Raw genomic sequence first — 22,717 nt, 5'->3', positions numbered from 1 at the left:
TTATTCTGATTAAAAGTGCACCCCGGAGGCTCTCTTGGATATTGAGTGCTGGTTCCCTATCTTTCATTAGTGTATATATATATATCTACTGGGCCCTGGACATGTCCAGCTAAAATTTACCGGGCCTTGAGGTCACTTTGGTTGAGAACCACTGTTATAGAGCACCTGTATGTTAATTAGCTTAAATTAGTTGAACAAATCTTAGTTTCCATTTTGGAATTTTTGCCCCCTAACTGGTCAGAATGTTCAACAATAATCATTATACATATTTATACAGAAACAAAGTTTTTTTGTGATTGCTATACAATTTAACTATATCATAAACTTGTTTAAGTTAACCCAAGACTATACACCTACAAAAATAGTTTAAAAGTATTACAAAAATATTACAAAAAAAAAGGTTGTTTTTTAAAAATAACATTATAAAAACAAATGAAGATCATAGTCTTTGTTTAGGCCATTCGGACAGAGGGTTTTTAGATGCTGTATCCACCATACCTTCCTTTTTTTTAACAGTAACTCTCTGTTACCACCTCTCCTTTGCTTAGGTATGTGGTCAATTATTTGGAATCTTAGCTGACTGACATAGTGTCCAGCATTTAAAAAAAAATTATTATTATTTTCTCCTGTTAAGTGTAGTCAGGCCACGGGTCATCCATTACTTGGGATTATATCTCCTCCCTAACAGGAAGTGCAAGAGGATCACCCAAGCAGAGCTGCTATATAGCTCCTCCCCTCTACATCATACCCAGTCATTCTCTTGCACCTAAGTAATAGATAGGACGTGTGAGAGGACTGTGGTGTGTTAAACTTAGTTTTTATTTCTTCAATCAAAAGTTTGTTATTTTAAACGGCACCGGAGTGTGTTGTTTCTTCTCAGGCAGCATTAGAAGAAGAATCTACCTGAGTTCGTCTATGATCTTAGCGGTCGTAACTAAGATCCACTTGCTGTTCTCGGCCATTCTGAGAAAAGAGGTAACTTCAGAACAGGGGATAGCAGGCAGGGCCCACCTGCAAGGAGGTATGTGCAGTAAATTATTTTCTAAGGAATGGAATTGACTGAGAAAATACTGCTAATACCGATGTAATGTAAGTGCAGCCTTAAATGCAGTAGTAGAAACTGGTATCAGGCTGATATGTATGTATGTATACTCTGAGGTATTTCTGGGGAATGGAATTTCACTAAGAAAATACTGTCTATATTAAAGTAATATTTGAGCCTGCACTGCAGTGAAAGCGACTAGCAGCAGGCTTATTAATAACACTTCATAATTTTCATTTTTAAAACGTTTACTGGCATGTTAATCGTTTTTTCTGAGGTACTTGGTGATAAAACTTTATGGGCATGATTTTTACCACATGGCTGTCGTTTGTTTCTGAATAAAAACAGTTTACTGAGCTTCCCCACTGTTGTAATATGAGTGGGAGGGGCCTATTTTAGCGCTTTATTGCGCAGTAAAAATTTAGTCACAGTCTTCCTATTTCTTCCTCCATGATCCAGGACGTCTCTACAGAGCCCAGGGGTCTCCAAAACTAGTTTTGAGGGAGGTAATCACTCACAGCAGACCTGTGACAGTGTGTTTTGACTGTGATAAAAACGTTAATTATTAATTTGTTATCCGTTTTTGGGTATTAAGGGGTTAATCATCCATTTGCTGGTGGGTGCAATCCTTTGCTAACTTAATACATTTACTGTGAAAAATTGGTTGCTATAACTATTTTGGTTCATTGTTATTTCAACTGTGACAGCTTTTTGTGCTTCTTAAAGGCACAGTAGCGTTTTTTATATTGCTTGTAAATTTATTTAGAAAAGTATTTCCAAGCACGCTAGTCTCATTGCTAGTCTGTTTAAACATGTCTGACACAGATGAATCTCTTTGTTCACTATGTTTAAAGGCCAATGTGGAGCCCAATAGAAATTTGTGTACTAATTGCATTGATGTTACTTTAAATAAAAGTCAATCTTTACATATAAAGAAATTATCACCAGACAACGAGGAGGAAGTTATGCCGACTAACTCTCCTCACGTGTCAGTACCTTCGCCTCCCGCTCAGGAGGTGCGTGATATTGTGGCGCCAAGTACATCAGGGCGGCCCATACAAATCACTTTGCAAGACATGGCTAATGTTATGACTGAAGTACTATCTAAATTGCCAGAATTTAGGGGTAAACGCGATCACTCTGGGGTAAGAACAGAGTGCGCTGATAATAATAGAGCCATGTCTGATACTGCGTCACAATTTGCAGAACATGAGGACGGAGAGCTTCATTCTGTAGGTGACGGATCTGATCCAAGTAAACTGGACTCAGACATTTCAAATTTTAAATTTAAGCTTGAGAACCTCCGTGTATTACTAGGGGAGGTATTAGCGGCTCTGAATGATTGTAACACGGTTGCAATTCCAGAGAAAGTATGTAGGCTGGATAAATATTTTGCGGTACCGGCGTGTACTGACGTTTTTCCTATACCTAAAAGGCTTACAGAAATTGTTAACAAGGCGTGGGATAGACCCGGTGTGCCTTTTTCACCCCCTCCTATATTTAGAAAAATGTTTCCAATAGATGCCACCACACGGGACTTATGGCAGACGGTCCCTAAGGTGGAGGGAGCAGTTTCTACTCTGGCTAAGCGCACCACTATCCCGGTGGAGGATAGCTGTGCTTTTTCAGATCCAATGGATAAAAAGTTAGAGGGTTACCTTAAGAAAATGTTTGTTCAGCAAGGTTTTATATTACAACCCCTTGCATGCATTGCGCCTGTCACGGCTGTGGCGGCATTCTGGTTTGAGTCTCTGGAAGAGACCCTTAGCACAGCTCCATTGGATGAGATTATAAACAAGCTTAAAGTCCTTAAGCTAGCTAATTCATTTATTTCTGATGCCGTAGTACACTTAACCAAACTTACGGCTAAGAACTCCGGATTCGCCATTCAAGCACGTAGATCGCTGTGGCTTAAATCCTGGTCAGCTGATGTGACTTCTAAATCTAAATTGCTTAATATTCCTTTCAAAGGGCAGACATTATTCGGGCCCGGTTTGAAAGAAATTATCGCTGACATTACTGGAGGTAAGGGCCATGCCCTGCCTCAAGACAGGGCCAAACCAAGGGCTAAACAGTCTAATTTTCGTACCTTTCGTAACTTCAAGGCAGGAGCAGCATCAACTTCCTCCGCTCCAAGACACGAAGGAACTGTTGCTCGCTACAGACAGGGCTGGAAACCTAACCAGTCCTGGAACAAGGGCAAGCCGGCTGCTGCCCCTAAGAGAGCATGAAGTGATGGCCCCCGATCCGGAAACGGATCTAGTGGGGGGCAGACTTTCTCTCTTCGCCCAGGCTTGGGCAAGAGATGTCCAGGATCCCTGGGCGTTGGAGATCATATCTCAGGGATATCTTCTGGACTTCAAAGCTTCTCCTCCACAAGGGAGATTTCATCTTTCAAGGTTGTCAGCAAACCAGATAAAGAAAGAGGCGTTTCTACGCTGTGTACAAGACCTCTTACTAATGGGAGTAATCCACCCAGTTCCGTGGTCGGAACACGGACAAGGGTTTTATTCAAATCTGTTTGTGGTTCCCAAAAAAGAGGGAACCTTCAGACCAATCTTGGACTTAAAGATCCTAAACAAATTCCTAAGAGTTCCATCGTTCAAAATGGAAACTATTCGAACTATCCTACCCATGATCCAAGAGGGTCAGTACATGACCACAGTGGATTTAAAGGATGCCTACCTTCACATACCGATTCACAAGGATCATTACCGGTATCTAAGGTTTGCCTTCCTAAACAGGCATTACCAGTTTGTAGCTCTTCCCTTCGGGTTAGCTACGGCTCCAAGAATCTTTACAAAGGTTCTGGGCTCTCTTCTGGCGGTACTAAGACCGCGAGGCATAGCGGTAGCTGCGTACCTAGACGACATTCTGATACAAGCGTCAAGTTTCCAAACTGCCAAGTCTCATACAGAGTTAGTTCTGGCATTTCTAAGGTTGCATGGGTGGAAGGTGAACGTAGAAAAGAGTTCTCTATTGCCACTCACAAGAGTTCCCTTCTTAGGGACTCTTATAGATTCTGTAGAAATGAAAATTTATCAAAACTTCTAAATGCTTGCCATGTCCTTCATTCCATTCAACACCCGTCAGTGGCTCAGTGCATGGAGGTAATCGGCTTAATGGTAGCGGCAATGGACATAGTACCTTTTGCGCGCCTGCATCTCAGACCGCTGCAATTGTGCATGCTAAGTCAGTGGAATGGGGATTACTCAGATTTGTCCCCTCTGCTAAATCTGGATCAAGAGACCAGATATTCTCTTCTATGGTGGCTTTCTCGGCCACATCTGTCCAAGGGGATGCCCTTCCGCAGGCCAGATTGGACGATTGTAACAACAGACGCCAGCCTTCTAGGTTGGGGCGCAGTCTGGAATTCCCTGAAGGCTCAGGGATCATGGACTCAGGAGGAGAGACTCCTTCCAATAAACATTCTGGAATTAAGAGCAGTTCTCAATGCTCTTCTGGCTTGGCCTCAGATAGCAACTCTGAGGTTCATCAGGTTTCAGTCGGACAACATCACGACTGTGGCTTACATCAACCACCAAGGAGGAACAAGGAGTTCCCTAGCGATGATGGAAGTCTCAAAGATAATTCGCTGGGCAGAGTCTCACTCTTGCCACCTGTCAGCGATCCACATCCCAGGCGTGGAGAACTGGGAGGCGGATTTTCTAAGTCGCCAGACTTTTCATCCGGGGGAGTGGGAACTTCATCCGGAGGTGTTTGCCCAACTGCTTCATCATTGGGGCAAACCAGATCTGGATCTCATGGCGTCTCGCCAGAACGCCAAGCTTCCTTGTTACGGATCCAGGTCCAGGGAGTCGGGAGCGGTACTGATAGATGCTCTGACAGCACCTTGGGTCTTCAACATGGCTTATGTGTTTCCACCCTTCCCGATGCTTCCTCGATTGATTGCCAGGATCAAACAGGAGAGAGCATCGATGATTCTAATAGCGCCTGCGTGGCCATGCAGGACCTGGTATGCAGATCTAGTGGACATGTTGTCCTGTCCACCATGGTCTCTGCCTCTGAGACAGGACCTTCTGATTCAGGGTCCTTTCAAACATCCAAATCTAATTTCTCTGAGGCTGACTGCATGGAGATTGAACGCTTGATTCTATCAAAGCGGGGATTCTCGGAGTCAGTGATTGATACCTTAATACAGGCTAGGAAACCTGTTACCAGGAAAATTTACCATAAAATATGGCGTAAATACTTATATTGGTGCGAATCCAAGAGTTACTCATGGAGTAAGGTTAGGATTCCTAGGATATTGTCTTTTCTACAAGAATGTTTAGAAAAGGGTTTATCTGCTAGTTCGTTAAAGGGACAGATCTCAGCTCTGTCTATCCTTTTACACAAACGTCTGGCAGACGTTCCAGACGTTCAGGCTTTTTGTCAGGCTTTGGCTAGGATTAAGCCTGTGTTTAAGACTGTTGCTCCGCCGTGGAGCTTAAACTTAGTTCTTAACGTTCTGCAAGGTGTTCCGTTTGAACCCCTTCATTCCATTGATATCAAGCTGTTATCTTGGAAAGTTCTGTTTTTAATGGCTATTTCCTCGGCTCGAAGAGTCTCTGAGTTATTGGCCTTACATTGTGATTCTCCTTATCTGATTTTTCATTCAGATAAGGTAGTTCTGCGTACTAAACCTGGGTTCTTACCTAAGGTAGTCACTAACAAGAATATCAATCAAGAGATTGTTGTTCCATCATTGTGCCCTAACCCTTCTTCAAAGAAGGAACGACTTCTGCACAATCTGGACGTCGTCCGTGCCCTGAAATTTTATTTGCAGGCAACTAAAGATTTTCGTCAAACTTCTTCCCTGTTTGTCGTTTATTCTGGACAGAGGAGAGGTCAAAAAGCTTCGGCTACCTCTCTCTCTTTTTGGCTTCGTAGCATAATACGTTTAGCCTATGAGACTGCTGGACAGCAGCCTCCTGAAAGGATTACAGCTCATTCTACTAGAGCTGTGGCTTCAACTTGGGCCTTTAAGAATGAGGCCTCTGTGGAACAGATTTGCAAGGCTGCAACTTGGTCTTCACTTCACACTTTTTCAAAATTGTACACTTTTGCTTCTTCGGAGGCTGTTTTTGGGAGAAAGGTTCTACAGGCAGTGGTTCCTTCCGTGTAAAGATCCTGCCTGTCCCTCCCGTCATCCGTGTACTTTTAGCTTTGGTATTGGTATCCCATAAGTAATGGATGACCCGTGGACTGACTACACTTAACAGGAGAAAATATAATTTATGCTTACCTGATAAATTCATTTCTCCTGTAGTGTAGTCAGTCCACGGCCCGCCCTGTTTTTTACGGCAGGTCTAAATTTTAAATTAAACTCCAGTCACCACTGCACCCTATAGTTTTCTCCTTTCTCGTTTGGTTTTGGTCGAATGACTGGGTATGACGTAGAGGGGAGGAGCTATATAGCAGCTCTGCTTGGGTGATCCTCTTGCACTTCCTGTTAGGGAGGAGATATAATCCCATAAGTAATGGATGACCCGTGGACTGACTACACTACAGGAGAAATGAATTTATCAGGTAAGCATAAATTATATTTTTGTTTAAAGTGTCCCATTTTTTAAATGTTGGACACTCTGTCAGTCAGCTAAGATTCCAAATAATTGACCACATACCTAAGCAAAGGAGAGGTGGTAACAGAGAGTTACTGTTAAAAAAAGGGAGGTATGGTGGATACAGCATCTAAAAACCCTCAGTCCGGATGGTCTAAACAAAGACTATGATCTTCATTTGTTTTTATAATGTTATTTTTAAAAAACAGCCTTTTTTTGTAATATTTTTGTAATACTTTTAAACTATTTTTGTAGGTGTATAGTTTTGGGTTAACTTCACCAAGTATATGATATAGTTAAATTGTATAGCAATCACAAAAAACGTTGTTTCTGTATAAATATGTATAATGATTATTGTTGAACATTCTGATCAGTTACGGGGCAAAAATTCCAAAATGGAAACTAAGATTTGTTCAACTAATTTAAGCTAATTAACATACAGGTGCTATATAAGGAGGTGATTTCCCATAATCCATAGCATGACTAAGGGTCTGTGTTGACTCGAAACGTTGCTGTTTTTATTTGTTTGTTACTTCAATAAAGAATGGATACTTTTATCAAAAAGTGCTGACGCTAACAGTTTGTTCTTATATATATATATATATATATATGTCTTATTGGGTGAAGGGGTTAATAATGGAGGTAAATGGAAAAGCGTCTCAGAATTGCATGCTCTATCTTAATAATTAAAGTTTAATTTTGACTATCATGTCCCTTTTTTCTTGAATAAAAAGTTTTTTATTGAGACAATCTTAAACAATACAAGTGAGAACCGACAGTAAAAAGTTCACATTGTACTTTAAATCAAAGTAGCAAGAAACAATGCCAAGGACAAGAAAAAAGATAAAAAAGAAACAATCAGAACAAAATCTGAAACGTAAGAAAGATTGGTAATAGTGAACAGTGGATAGTTATATCTGTTAGGTGCGATAGTCTAGCCAGCCCATGTGGGTTGCCAACGATGTTTGCGGAAAATATATGAGGTGGGGAATCAAAGGTGAGACCCGGGGGGGGGGTGGAGGAAGAAAGAGAAAAAAAAGGGTTAAGGGAGAGGGTAGGGGAGAAATCTGTTGGTCTGTTGGGACATATTCCTAAGTGAGAGTTCTGGTCAGGGAATGCTGCAAGCCATAGGGACCAGGTTTCGCAGAAGAAATCCACCTTTTTCAAGACCCTGTGAGAGTATTGCTCCATTTGTCTAATAAATTGAATAACGGATAAGACTTGCAAGAAGGTTGGTGGTTCTTTGTTCTTCCATGATCTAGCTATGGCTAACATGGTAGCCATAAAAAGATATATCGTCAGTGCCTCGTTAGCTGTATTTCAATTTGGAATTTGCATATGGAGAAGAGAAACCTCCGGGAGAAATGGGGGCTTGATGTTGAGTTTGTTAAGGACAGTTTATAGCTTCCTCCACAGAGGTTGTATTTTCGGGCAGGACCACCATATATGCAAGGCTGTTCCCGTACCATCACAGTGTCTTCAGCACTTAGGTGAGTGTGTATTGTAAATCTTGTGTAAAGTAGCTGGAACCAGGTGCCATCTAACTAAAATTTTATAAAATAGCTCCCATAAGGTGGTGCAATGCAAGAGTTTTTTGGTTACTGCCAAGTACCAGTGTCAGCTGTGAAACCTATCTCCCTCTCTCTTTTATACAATTTTATAAAATAACTCCCATAAGGTGGTGCAATGCAAGAGTTTTTTGGTTACTGCCAAGTACCAGTGTCAGCTGTGAAACCTATCTCCCTCTCCATTTTTTTTGTGATCCGCGGATGAGCTGATAAGTAAGTTATAGTTAAAAGATAGGGAGTGTTTGATTTTGTGAGCTTGATTCCATTTATTTTCCCATTGTGACGGTGGCCTAACTGCTTGTTTAGGATAGCCCCATGACTGTAGCCATGAGCTCAAATGGAACGCTTAAAACTAGAGGCGAGGGGGTAGTTGGAATTTAATGCAAAGCTGAGGGTGAGTCAGTCAGTTACCGAAAAGATCTGCAGAGTCTGCCACGACTCTAGGTGGGAGTCCGGCAGACAGTACAGAGCGCTAGCTAGGGTAAGAGCAGGGGATGGGTGGGGGGGGGGGCGATATCTGAGTTGTGTCTAATTTGATCCCAAAACTGAAAGGCATCTTGTAAAATTGGGTATGTTTTGTCTAGGTCTTGTCTATAATGGGGGGTATCCAAAGAAGGTCAGGAGGTGTGAGGTTTGAGGGTTGGAGTGAGGCCTCAATGGGTTACCAACATGGGGGTCTTTCACTGTTGTTCCAGCTGAGCAGTTGCGATAGTCTGGCCACATTGTAATATATAATAAGGTTGGGAAGAGCTAGTCTTCCTCGATTGAGTGGCCTCTCCATGGTATGTCTGGATGTTCTACGTCTTTTGTCCTTCCAAACATGGGTGGTGATGAGGCTTTGTAGCCTATTCTATCATGTCTCTTTAAGCCTTTAACGAACATAACTTACCATGTACGTCCCTGGTTGTTTAGGTTTTACTTTTTTATAATAGCACAATCAATGGAACTGTGCTATTATACCCTTCCTTCTTGTCATCAGAAATTGCGCTATCAATTGCGTGTGGTTTTTCATAGCATGTGAAAAATGTAAGTTCACCCGAGCCAATTATAAAACAGTTATCATGTGATTTTTCAGTGCCTTCACCAATACTTTACATTGTGATAATATAGCAGTGATGTTCAAAGTCATTAGAAAACACTCAAGATTTTTGGGCATTTCTAACAGAGTTAACCTCTTAAAATTCCAAAGTGACTCCTTGGATTGGAATTTCTTGGCTGCACACGTGCTTTTGCTTGCTTATTTGTTTGTTTTGTGCCTGCTCAGTTCATATAAATTTATTCTTTAAATAAAAAAAATATATTGATTAAATACCATTTTAAACTATGAAGCTTGCACACAATATAAATAAGGATATCAGAATGTTCATTTATAATTCCAATACAGAATTGGAACGCTTAAAAAGTATTAATTATAAAATTACACAACATTATATGGTATTGTTAATTGGACACAATATGAATTGATATTGGCCGAGATTACTAAGAGTCACACAATTTATTTATTTATTTTTTGTGCTTGAGCGCTAATTGCGAAAGACATCTATATGAATATATACAGATATAGATTAGATAGATAAAAAAAATCTTCTAAGTGAAGAACATAAAAATGTGACGTATTGCATGTTTCAAGGTATGTGACTGGAAAGTGCTCAAAAATGTTTATTTATTTATTTATATATACATATAAATATATAAATATGTGTGTGTGCGTGTGTATATATGTATATGCATGTTTATATATGTATTTAACCAGTTTGTCACAGTCTAGCCACTCCAGGCAAGCCTGTGGGGCCGATTTATTATGCAGCTGCTCCTTAACTCGCCCGCCACCTCTGAGGTTGCAAACTGCAAACATCCCAATTGGATTGGCCGCAAATGTGCAGGGGGTGGCATTGCACAAGCATTTCATTAGAAATGTGTATGCTATCGGCATTTATCAATGTGCGGCAGACATAATCCGCTACAGCGGATCATGTCCGCCCGCACAATGTTAAATCGGCCCCTTTGACTTAGTTCAGTGGGTACAGGGTTAAAAGACATTCTCTAGTCTGTACTAAACCTAGAAAAATGCCCAAACTCCCCTTTAATGCCACCCACACTAAACTATCTCTGCTGCCACCACTTTAAGATTATTATAATTAACAGATAAAAAAAATCCCAAAACACAAACTGGCAAATATCAATCTAGAATAACACAATACTGTTACTATTCTCTTCAGTAACTCGGTTCAAATATAAGACAAAGGCAAAAACTTAACAAAGGAACATTTATTATGACAAAAAAGAGTCACCGTGCATTTATATATTAAAACAGAGTTAACAAACATAATTACACAAAGTAAAACAGAATTAAAATAAAAAAGGAAAAACTATAACAGAACATATAACTACCAGAATAGCCTCTGTTCCAGGGAGATGGCAGAAATATGATCAAACACGCTGTTGTCCGCAGCCTCCCAATGTAGAATGACAAAAAAAAATATTTTGCTGAAATCACAATTAAATAAAAAAAATTCCTGAGGTCGGCCCCTTCAAGAGTGGTCAAGGAAGGTAGCCACCCTTTTTTTTCTGGCAGGCCGTAAACCTAAGTTCCAAGCCCTGGCGGACGTTATAGGATAATATATCATTTTAGTTATGTACATAATACACATACTCTTAAAAGCAATCCCATTGTGAAAGCATTAGGATTATTTTGATACCAAACATGACATGTCTATCATATTTGGTCACCCTGTAACATAACAGTGATTAAAACATATCTTAAAATAATCTAAAATGTCAGGTTTGTGTATTGATATGGACATTCTTTTCTTTAACTCTATTGTTTACATTGTTGCCTCATAAACTGAATTGAGGCACCAGGCTGTATGTATGTTCACTCTAGTAACATACAAAGAAAAAGTTAACACCTCCCTACCTAAAATTATGAGGTCTTCATGACACCTTCCCAGTCAAACAACTTGCCAAATATAATCTCTTTTTAACCCTTTTAAAACCTGCTTCTTCCTTTTTAATTGACATATTAAGGTTCCAAAAATTACAGAAATAACAAATATACATTTAAAACAAATTACAATAGATTAATACAAATAGTGTATCTAATTCGAATTAAAACCTTTTATACAAACGTCGCCAAGCAGCAATGATAAATGCCGACAGCGTATGCTGTCGGCATTCATCGATGTCTGTCAGACATGATACGCTGAGAGGATCATGTCGGACAGACGATGATAAATGAGTTTTACTGTTGGGGGGTGTTTGTAATTTTTTTTACAGGTAAAAGAGCTGATTTCTTTGGGGCAATGCCCCACAAAAGGCCCTTTTAAGGGCCATTAGTAGATTATTGTAGGCTAGGGCTTTTTTTTATTTGGGGGGGGGGGCTTTTTATTTTGATATGGCTATTAGATTAGGTGTAATTCGTTTTTATTTTTGATACTGTGTTTTTATTTGCAATTTAGTGTTTTTTTTATTTTTTGTAACTTTTAATTTAGTAATTTTTAATAGTACATTTAAATAATTTTAGTAGGGTTAGGGTTTTTTAATATGTAATATAGTTAATTTAATTGCTAGTTTAATGTAATTGTAGTATAATAGTTAAGGTAGGTTAATTAATAGTTTAAAAATAGTTTATTTTAATTCTACAGGTGAGTTTAAATTTATTTTAAGAAAGGGATGTTGTCATTTTAATGTAAAGTTAGCGGGTTGTTAGTTTTAGGGGTTAATATCTTAATTAAGCTTAATTAAGTTTATGGCAATGTGGGGGGCTGGCAATTTAGGGGTTAATAGGTTTAGTTAATGTTAGTGATGTGGGAGGCCAGAGGTTTAGGGGTTAAGAACTTTATTTAGGTTGCGCCAGGGTCCGGGAGCAGCGGGATAGGGGTTAATAACTTTATTTAGGTTGCAGCGATGTCGGGGCGGCAGATTAAAGGTGTTTAGACTCGGGGCTTATGTTAGGGTGTTAGGTGTAAACAGGGCCGCCATCAGGGGGTGACAGGGGTGACTCCTGTCAGGGGCCCAATGGGCCAGGGGGGTCCCATGAGGAAAGAACTAAAAAAAAAAAATTTTTTTTAATTTTGGCAGCTACCAGTGGGTACTACAGCAGAGTGCTAATTGAGCATGGGAAATGTTATAACAAGGAGTAAAGTATTAGTATTTGAGAGGATTTTTGAGTGTGCACTGAACCACTATGCACAGTGTGAGACAGATTAGGCACTTTGTACAGTGTGTGCCTGAGTCAGACAGCAGATCACTTTCATTTGCAGAGGAGGTAGGACTTACTTAGCAAATGTTTTTTATTTCTTTGTGCAATTTCGGATTGTAACTTCAGTGTGGTAGTAGTTGTATGGTGGGGCCAGGGGTCCTTAAAAACACATTTTTTAGCAATATGTAGCAGCATATTTATGATTATTTGACAATGCTGTATAAATATATTCTATATTTAAAGCCATGCAGAAATGTTTCCTCCTCAATACACAAATGGTAGGTGCCCTTTTGGCAGATATTTGTTTTTTTTATTACTATATATATTTTCATTACATTCCAGTTTACTGCCCCTTTATGCACGGACTTTCCAGATGCAAGGAGGCATTTAACTAAGAGTTTTACATCTGCATAAAATGTTACTCTCAGACTAAGATTGCTCAGTGTTTGAAATGAGACAGGTTAACTTAACACTGTTCAGTTTACACTACAGCTGACTTAATTTTGAAATACATACCAACAAGCCTAAATCCTGCATTAAACCAGATCTAATGGTATGAGTACCACAGCTTATGGTTCCACCAAGACCATATAGAGTACAGCATTTTCAAAATACATAAGTACAGCTGACAGATGGGAACATTTGTACACTATATTTGAAGTGGTGCTCTTGGTTGGGAAAAAACAAACAAACATATGTCAACCTTTTAAAAGTACTTTTCTTCATCTAGCCATCTACCCAGATCATTAATGTAAAATTTTGAATTCACAAAATTATTTTTGTTTATGCATTTACAAATATGATTCTTTAAAAAGTGTTCTCTTAATTTCTGCAATTTTTTTTATCATGCATGTCACACACTGTTGATTTAGGGGATGCAAGGTGCATAAATGTTTCCTCCTGTAAGTGTTTCTGTGGGTGTCTGTGTTTATGTCTTTGTGCTTTGGTTTGTGTCTATGAGTGTGTATGTATTTTTTTTCTGTGGGTCTCTCTGTGAGGGTGTGTGTGTATGTCTTTGTGCATTTTCTGTGGATGTCTGTAAGGGTGTGTGCATATGCCTTTGAGCTTTTTCTACGGGTGTCTCTGTGAGGGGGTGTGTATGTTTGCCTTTGTGTATTTTCTCTGGATGCCTCTGTGAGGGTGGGTGTGTATATCTGTTTTCTGTGGATGTCTCTGTAAAGGTGTATGTGTGTATTTATGTATGTCTGTGTTTTCTGTGGATGTCTCTGTGAGGGTGTGTGTTTTCTGTGGGTGTCTCTGTGAGGGTATGTGTATGTCTTTGTGTGTTTTCTGTGGATGTCTCAGTGAGAGTGTGTGTATGTATGTCTTTGTGTGTTTTATGTGGTTGTCTCTCTCTCTGTGTGTGTCTTTGTGTGTTTTCTGTGGGTGTCTGTGTGTGTGTGTGTGTGTATGTCTTTGTGTGTTTTCTGAGGCTGTCTCTGTCTGTGTTTCCTTGGGTGTATGTGCAAGTTTGAGTTTGTGTGTGTGTGTCTATTGTCTGTTCCTTTTTAGGACATTTTGACCTTACTACTGATTATTCACATCTTTCTACAGACTTTGAGACTAATGAGATCTTTACGGAAGTCACCAATCCACCATTTAACCTTTAAATTATTGTTTAGGCAGTTCAGGGCCCTTCCTTTCAGCCACTGCATGCTGTTGTCATCATTAAGTTGGCATCTTCCTTTACAAAAAGATAATCAGAACTCCATGTTTTGTTTTCTAAATCTCCATTTTTTTACAAAACTGTAGTCTACCTCATTACTTGTCAGGTCAATGTAATCAAGTGCTGAGTGTCTGTTTGGGTGTCTGTGTCTGAGTGTGTTTCTTTGCGTCTGCTAGAGTGTCTATATGTGAATCCTTATGTGTGAGTGTGTGTTTCAGTGTATGTGTGTGTCTGTGTGTTTGTATGTTACTACCTTTACAACATTTCCGCGTTTAAATAGACAGTTAAGAATAAAGTGCATATACGTTTTAGTCACCTGGTCAAAAATTGCACATGTCAAGGTGGGGGGGGGGGCCCTGGTCAATGGTTAAGTCAGGGGCCCCAAAATTTCTAGTGGCGGCCCCGGGTGTAAACGTTACTGGTTTTCTACCATAGAAATCAATGGGATATCTGGCAGCATCGAACATAAGCTTTCGCTGCATTCAGACTCCCATTGATTCCTATGGCATCCGCGGCCTCCAGGGTGGTGGATTGAAAACCAGGTACGCTGGGCTGGAATAGCCGCAAGCGTACCGGTTAACTATTTGATAACTTTGAAAAAGTGTCAAATAGTGCCGAATGTGTATTCGGAACATCTGTAATGACGTAAGCATCGATCTGGGTCGGATTGAGACCGGCGGATCGTATGTTACGTCACAGATTTCAACTTTTGTCGGTCTGTAGGGTTTGATAACTAGGTCGAATCAAGCTCGCCACAATTATGCGGAATTCCAGCGTATTTGCTTTTAATGGCTTGATAAATATCCCCCTAAGCCTCAAACAAACATGGCACAGAAAGAAATTAATACATGCATGGGGGCATAGGTGGTGATGAAGTTCAACTGTTGATTTTCCTCACTGGGATTAGCTTTCCTCGTCAACTCCTTCTCTCTCGGGGTACTCAATAACCTTTCTTTGATGATATTAATCATCTCTCTCTCATAGCCTCTGGTCACCAGTTTTTCTTCCATCTCTGCAAGTTGTACCATCATAGTGGGTACCTCACTGTTGTTGCGGATGACCCTGTCCATCTATCTATATCTATCTGTCTGTCTATCTATATACAAACATATATATATATATATATATATATATATACAAACATACACACATTAAAAAAATACATAGTCAAAAACATGCTTGGAGTCACAGAATGCTGCAAAAATGTTTTGCTTAATCAGTGATCAATATAAATGTGCAACTAGAGTTTTCCTCACCTATTAAACAGAAATTATAGTGTAACAATTATATGCTCTAATTCATAAGAGCATGTTGTTTTAGCGCTGGTGACCCTTAAACTCTATGGGCTTGATTATGAGTGGCACACTGTTTCGCACAAGTGATATTGGGTTTTTTCGTGGCTGTTGGAATTACAAGTTGAAAGTAAATGCAAATGTGTGAGCCCAATCTGGGTTTATGCCCTTGTGAGTTAGCACGTCTTCAGAGCTCTGGCTAAATGTTACGTGAAAACAAACAATGGGAAAAAATACTTAAAATACATTGAAAAGTACAGCTACAATCATAATAACACTGATAAAAAGTATTAATATTAATTAAAAATATTGCAAATAAAAGTTATAAGAGCTCAATGTATATATATGTACAGTATATATGTTTGTACATATGTATTTATATGTGTATTTATGTATTAAAAGACATAAATACACATATAACCACATAAATACATAAGTATACAATTATAGACATATGCATAAGTTAGGCGGAACCCTTTGTAGTCAAGTAGATGAAAACATGTATAATCATATCTATGCAATATTCATTTTAAATAAAGTGTTTGACTATTGGTATTCTCTGTTTAAAAGGATACCTAGGTAGGCTCGGGAGCTGTTGATTGGTGGCTGCACATATAAGCCTTGAGTTATTGGTTCAATCAATGTGTCAACTAGCTCCCAGTAGTGCATTGCTGCTTCTTCAAAAAAGGATTGCAAGAGAATGAAGCAAATTAGATAATAGAAGTAAATTGGAAAGCTATTTAAAATGGTATGATCTATCTGAATCATGAAAAAACAAATTGTGCTTTCACATCCATGTAAGTACATTTTGGTTCCTCACATTTGTATGGGATAAACACTGTAATTGTGATCTCTATAGCCATGTGTGAGGTTGCAAGAAAAAAAAAAACATACCCATGCAAGAAGAAGAAGGTTGCTTTTTACAGTTCCACAGTAGCCCAGCATCCCCACAATGATAAGAAAACAGCAGACAGCGATCATGACCGGATGAAACACAGGAAAGTAAGTCAGAATGACTGCCTCCTCCACCCTGAAATGATATATTGTTTCATTTGTTACACAGCAGATACAACATTGCTTAGGATAGATGGCACGGATTGTATTAACAATTGTCTTGTAATTTATTAATCAAATATTTGCTCAAATGGAGATCATCTCTATTTATAATCTAAGATATTTATTCATAACTAAATATAAAACCTTAACATGACACTGGTTACTATATGAGGTTTTAAAGGGGCATGGTGGTGGTGCAATACAGGGGTATTTTAGTGTAAAAATAGAACACACTATTTTGTTAGATTTATAAAACCAAAGTCTCTCTTGCTGTTAGGGGTTTAAACATATAGTATAAGTTGTGCATAAGGAAAGCTTCCATGCTGCGCCAGACAAATAATATGGATGCTGAACCAATCAGGAGTGACATCCTACTATTGTATTCTCCATTTCCCTCCAATTTGTAGTCTGTTACAGATGAAGGTGCTGGTGTGCAATTTTGGCTGTGATTAATCCCTTAACCAGTGTTAAACTCAGAGAATGGAATTAATTTAAAACTTAAAAAAAAAAAAATATAGAGCATTAGATTTTTTGTCCCCAAATTATAAAAAGAAAACATTGTGCATATTTTATTCAGGCTCAAAATTTGCTTGGCCACATACACTTGCTTTCTTAAACAGGTTGCTCAAATGCGATCAATCAAAAGCTACATAAAATGGGCACAAGACTCGGCTAGTGCAACCTGTGGGGCCGAATTATCAAGCTACAAATGGAGCTTGATGCCCCTGTTTCCACACGAGCCTTCAGGCTCGCCGGAAACAGCAGTTATGAAGCAGCGGTCTTAAGACCGCTGCTCAATAACTTGTCCACCTGCTCTGAGGCTGCGGACATCAATCCGCACGATCCTATATGATCGGGCTGAATTACACCTCCTGATAGCGGTTGATTAAGCGTGAATCTGCAGGGGTGGCTTATGCTGTCGGCATTTATCGATGTGCGGTGGACATGATACGCTACATCGAATCATGTCTGCTCGCACTTTCATAAACCGGTCCCTTTGGTAACATGAAGCAAAACTAAGAGAAAAGTGCTTAAGTGAAGCAGAATAAAGAGGCTCAGCTAACATTTCTTTATTGAAAGTTCAGCTAATTTCTTTATTGAAAGTTCAGCTAATTATATCATATTTGTTTAAATTAAAAACTTAATTGTACCAATATTGCACTTCTCAATAAGGTATTCCACAGAGGCACAGTTCTATTGCTACGTAAGAGCTACGTTAGAGTAATTATAAAATAAGCAAAAGTTCTACTCAAGGTACGGAATTTAAGCAAATTTATCAGACTTTATAGGGGCAAGAACATTCTAAAAGGTGAAACTTATAAAGGTATGTTAGTTGTAGAGCAATCCATTAAATATTTCATTCCAATTCCACCTTCTAAGTGTTGATAATGTATAGTCAATTCAGCAAGTATTGACCTTGAAAAAAGCATTTTAATGAGTAGTTCATTTTTTCTTTAGCATATCTTAGGCACGCCTACATTTAGTATTGGATGACGCCTCCATTGGATTGAATGATTTGAATAGCCAATAGAATTTCACTTGCTCTCATCCTATTGGCTGATTTAAACAGCCAATAGGATTTGAGTAGCTTTCATCCTATTGGCTGATTTGAATTGGAAGAATCAAACCAGCCAATAGGAATTCAAGGGATGCCATCTTTAATCGAATACCTTGAATTCACTATTCAGTGTACGGCGGAGATCGTTCGAAGAGGATCCGCCACGGTACATGGCTCCGCGGTCGTCGGTCTTCAGTCTTCAGCTCCGCTCTACGCAGGATGTTCCTGGAAGAAGAAGAGGTTGCGCTTGGAAGAAGACTTCACCACCTGGAACAGGACCTTCTCCGCCGGACTTCAGGAACCGTGAGTACCAACCTGGGGGTTAGACTTAGGATTTTTTAAGGGTTTTTTAGGGGGTTTGTTTTATTTAAATTAGGGATGGGCAGAAAAAAGCTAAATGCCTTTTTAAGGGCAATGCCCAAACAAATGCCCTTTTCAGGGCAATAGTTTAGGTTTTTTAGTGTTAGGTTCTTTTATTTGGGGGGGTGGAGGGATTTAATGTTAGGTGGGACTTGTAAAAGAGCTGATTATCTTGGGGCAATGCCCTGCAAAAAGCCCTTTTAAGGGCTACTGGTAGTTTATTCTTAGAGTAGGGGGTGTTTTTATTTTGGGGGGTCTTTTTTATTTTCATAGGCCTAGATTTGGAGTTTGGCGGTAGCCGTGAAAACCAGCGTTAGAGGCTCCTAACGCTGGTTTTAGGCTACCTCTGGTATTTGGAGTCACTCAAAAAAGGGTCTAACGCTCACTTTTCAGCCGCGACTTTTCCATACCGCAGATCCCCTTACGTAAATTGCGTATCCTATCTTTTCAATGGGATTTTTCTAACTCCGGTATTTAGAGTCGTGTCTGAAGTGAGCGTTAGAAATCTAACGACAAAACTCCAGCCGCAGAAAAAAGTCAGTAGTTAAGAGCTTTCTGGGCTAACGCCGGTTCATAAAGCTCTTAACTACTGTACTCTAAAGTACACTAACACCCATAAACTACCTATGTACCCCTAAACTGAGGTCCCCCCACATTGCCGCAACTCGATTAATTTTTTTTAACCCCTAATCTGCCGACCGACACCCTTCGTTATCCTTATGTACCCCTAATCTGCTGCCCCTAACACCGCCGACCCTTATATTATATTTATTAACCCCTAATCTGCCCCCCACAACGTCGCCGCCAGCTACCTACACTTATTAACCCCTAATCTGCTGTCCGCACGCCGCCGCCAGCTACATTATCCCTATGTACCCCTAATCTGCTGCCCTAACATCGCCGACCCCTATATTATATTTATTAACCCCTAACCTGCCCCCCACAATGTCGCCGCCACCTACCTACAATAATTAACCCCTAATCTGCCGACCGCAAAGAGCCGCCAGCTACATTATAGCTATGTACCCCTAATCTGCTGCCCCTAACACCGCCGACTCCTATATTATATTTATTAACCCCTAATCTGCCGACCGAATCTCGCCGCTATTCTAATAAATGTATTAACCCCTAAAGCTAAATCTAACCCTAACACTAACACCCCCCTAAGTTAAATATAATTTTAATCTAACGAAATTAATTAACTCTTATTAAATAAATTATTCCTATTTAAAGCTAAATACTTACCTGTAAAATAAATCCTAATATAGCTACAACATAAATTATAATTATATTATAGCTATTTTAGGATTAATATTTATTTTACAGGTAACTTTGTATTTATTTTAACCAGGTACAATAGCTATTAAATAGTTAAGAACTATTTAATAGCTAAAATAGTTAAAATAATTACAAATTTACCTGTAAAATAAATCCTAACCTAAGTTACAATTAAACCTAACACTACACTATCAATAAATTAATTAAATAAAATACCTACAATTACCTACAATTAAACCTAACACTACACTATCAATAAATTAAATTAAATACAATACCTACAAATAACTACAATGAAATAAACTAACTAAAGTACAAAAAATAAAAAAGAACTAAGTTACAAAAAATAAAAAAATATTTACAAACATAAGCAAAATATTACAACAATTTTAAACTAATTACACCTACTCTAAGCCCCCTAATAAAATAACAAAGCCCCCCAAAATAAAAAAATGCCCTACCCTATTCTAAATTACTAAAGCTCAAAGCTCTTTTACCTTACCAGCCCTGAACAGGGCCCTTTGCGGGGCATGCCCCAAGAAGTTCAGCTCTTTTGCCTGTAAAAAAAAAACATACAATACCCCCCCCAACATTACAACCCACCACCCACATACCCCTAATCTAACCCAAACCCCCCTTAAATAAACCTAACACTAAGCCCCTGAAGATCATCCTACCTTGTCTTCACCATACCAGGTTCACCGATCCGTCCTGGCTCCAAAATCTTCATCCAACCCAAGCGGGGGCTGGCGATCCATCTTCCGGCGGTTGAAGAGGTCCAGAAGAGGCTCCAAAGTCTTCATCCTATCCGGGAAGAAGAGTAGATCCGGACCGGCAACCATCATCTTCCAAGCGGCATCTTCTATCTTCAACCGATGAGGACCGGCTCCATCCTGAAGACCTCCACCGCGGACCCATCTTCATCCGGCGACGTCCAACTGAAGAATGACGGTTCCTTTAAGGGACGTCATCAAAGATGGCGTCCCTCGAATTCCGATTGGCTGATAGGATTCTATCAGCCAATCGGAATTAAGGTAGGAATATTGGCTGATCGGAACAGCCAATAGAATGTGAGCTCAATCTGATTGGCTGATTGGATCAGCCAATCGGATTGAACTTGATTCTGATTGGCTGATTCCATCAGCCAATCAGAATATTCCTACCTTAATTCCGATTGGCTGATAGAATCCTATCAGCCAATCGGAATTCGAGGGACGCCATCTTGGATGACGTCCCTTAAAGGAACCGTCATTCTTCAGTTGGACGTCGCCGGATGAAGATGGGTCCGCGGTTGAGGTCTTCAGGATGGAGCCGGTCCTCATCGGATGAAGATAGAAGATGCCGCTTGGAAGATGATGGTTGCCGGTCCGGATCTACTCTTCTTCCCGGATAGGATGAAGACTTTGGAGCCTCTTCTGGACCTCTTCAGCCGCCGGAAGATGGATGTCTAGCCCCCGCTTGGGTTGGATGAAGATTTTGGAGCCAGGACGGATCGGTGAACCTGGTATGGTGAAGACAAGGTAGGATGATCTTCAGGGGCTTAGTGTTTATTTAAGGGGGGTTTGGGTTAGATTAGGGGTATGTGGGTGGTGGGTTGTAATGTTGGGGGGGGTATTGTATGTTTTTTTTTACAGGCAAAAGAGCTGAACTTCTTGGGGCATGCCCCGCAAAGGGCCCTGTTCAGGGCTGGTAAGGTAAAAGAGCTTTGAACTTTAGTAATTTAGAATAGGGTAGGGCATTTTTTATTTTGGGGGGCTTTGTTATTTTATTAGGGGGCTTAGAGTAGGTGTAATTAGTTTAAAATTGTTGTAAGATTTTCCTTATGTTTGTAAATATTTTTTTATTTTTTGTAACTTAGTTCTTTTTTATTTTTTGTACTTTAGTTAGTTTATTTCATTGTAGTTATTTGTAGATATTGTATTTAATTAATGTATTGATAGTGTAGTGTTAGGTTTAATTGTAGGTAATTGTAGATATTTTATTTAATTAATTTAATGATAGTGTAGTGTTAGGTTTAATTGTAACTTAGGTTAGGATTTATTTTACAGGTAATTTTGTTATTATTTTAACTAGGTAACTATTAAATCGTTATTAACTATTTAATAGCTATTGTACCTGGTAAAAATAATTACAAAGTTACCTGTAAAATAAATATTAATCCTAAAATAGCTATAATATAATTATAATTTATAGTGTAGCTATATTAGGATTTATTTATTTTTTGCTATCTATTAGTTTTTACCATTATAGTGCCATCTGTGTATAGGATTGGTTAGATTTTCAAATATAATTTCGTTGTCTCTGTTTTTCTACTTTGTACAATGACAATAAAACAAATCTAATCTAATCTAATTTTACAGGTAAGTATTTAGCTTTAAATAGGAATAATTTATTTAATAAGAGATAATTAATTTCGTTAGATGTAAATTATATTTAATTTAGGGGGGTGTTAGTGTTAGGGTTAGACTTAGCTTTAGGGGTTAATACATTTATTAGAATAGCGGTGAGCTCCAGTCGGCAGATTAGGGGTAAATAATTGAAGTTAGGTGTCGGCGATGTTAGGGAGGGCAGATTAGGGGTTAATACTATTTATTATAGGGTTAGTGAGGCGGATTAGGGGTTAATAACTTTATTATAGTAGCGCTCAGGTCCGCTCGGCAGATTAGGGGTTAATAAGTGTAGGCAGGTGGAGGCGATGTTGTGGGGGGGGCAGATTAGGGGTTAATAAATATAATATAGGGGTCGGCGATGTTAGGGCAGCAGATTAGGGGTACATAGGGATAATGTAAGTAGCGGCGGTTTACGGAGCGGCAGATTAGGGGTTAATAATAATATGCAGGGGTCAGCGATAGCGGGGGCGGCAGATTAGGGGTTAATAAGTGTAAGGTTAGGGGTGTTTAGACTCGGGGTACATGTTAGAGTGTTAGGTGCAGACGTAGGAAGTGTTTCCGCATAGCAAACAATGGGGCTGCGTTAGGAGCTGAACGCGGCTTTTTTGCAGGTGTTAGGTTTTTTTTCAGCTCAAACAGCCCCATTGTTTCCTATGGGGGAATCGTGCACGAGCACGTTTTTGAGGCTGGCCACGTCCGTAAGCAACTCTGGTATCGAGAGTTGAAGCTGCGTTAAATATGC

General features: G+C 39.4%; 1 protein-coding gene across 2 annotated transcripts in view; it reads right to left on the bottom strand.

Moving 5' to 3' along the window:
* The window catches only part of TSPAN12 (tetraspanin 12), a 437,062-nt gene that overhangs the window by 299,870 nt on the left and 114,475 nt on the right, over nt 1-22,717 (bottom strand). For both annotated transcript variants that reach the window (XM_053716681.1, XM_053716680.1), the window contains one exon: nt 16,228-16,363. In XM_053716681.1, coding sequence (XP_053572656.1) covers nt 16,228-16,363 — 136 coding nt within the window. The remainder of the gene's footprint in view (nt 1-16,227; nt 16,364-22,717) is intronic.

Source organism: Bombina bombina, chromosome 6 (assembly GCF_027579735.1).
Source record: "Bombina bombina isolate aBomBom1 chromosome 6, aBomBom1.pri, whole genome shotgun sequence".
In the NCBI taxonomy this organism is placed as follows: Eukaryota; Metazoa; Chordata; class Amphibia; order Anura; family Bombinatoridae; genus Bombina; species Bombina bombina.
The sequence above is the reverse complement of the archived record's forward strand: the minus strand, read 5'-3'. Positions and strand labels throughout refer to the sequence as shown.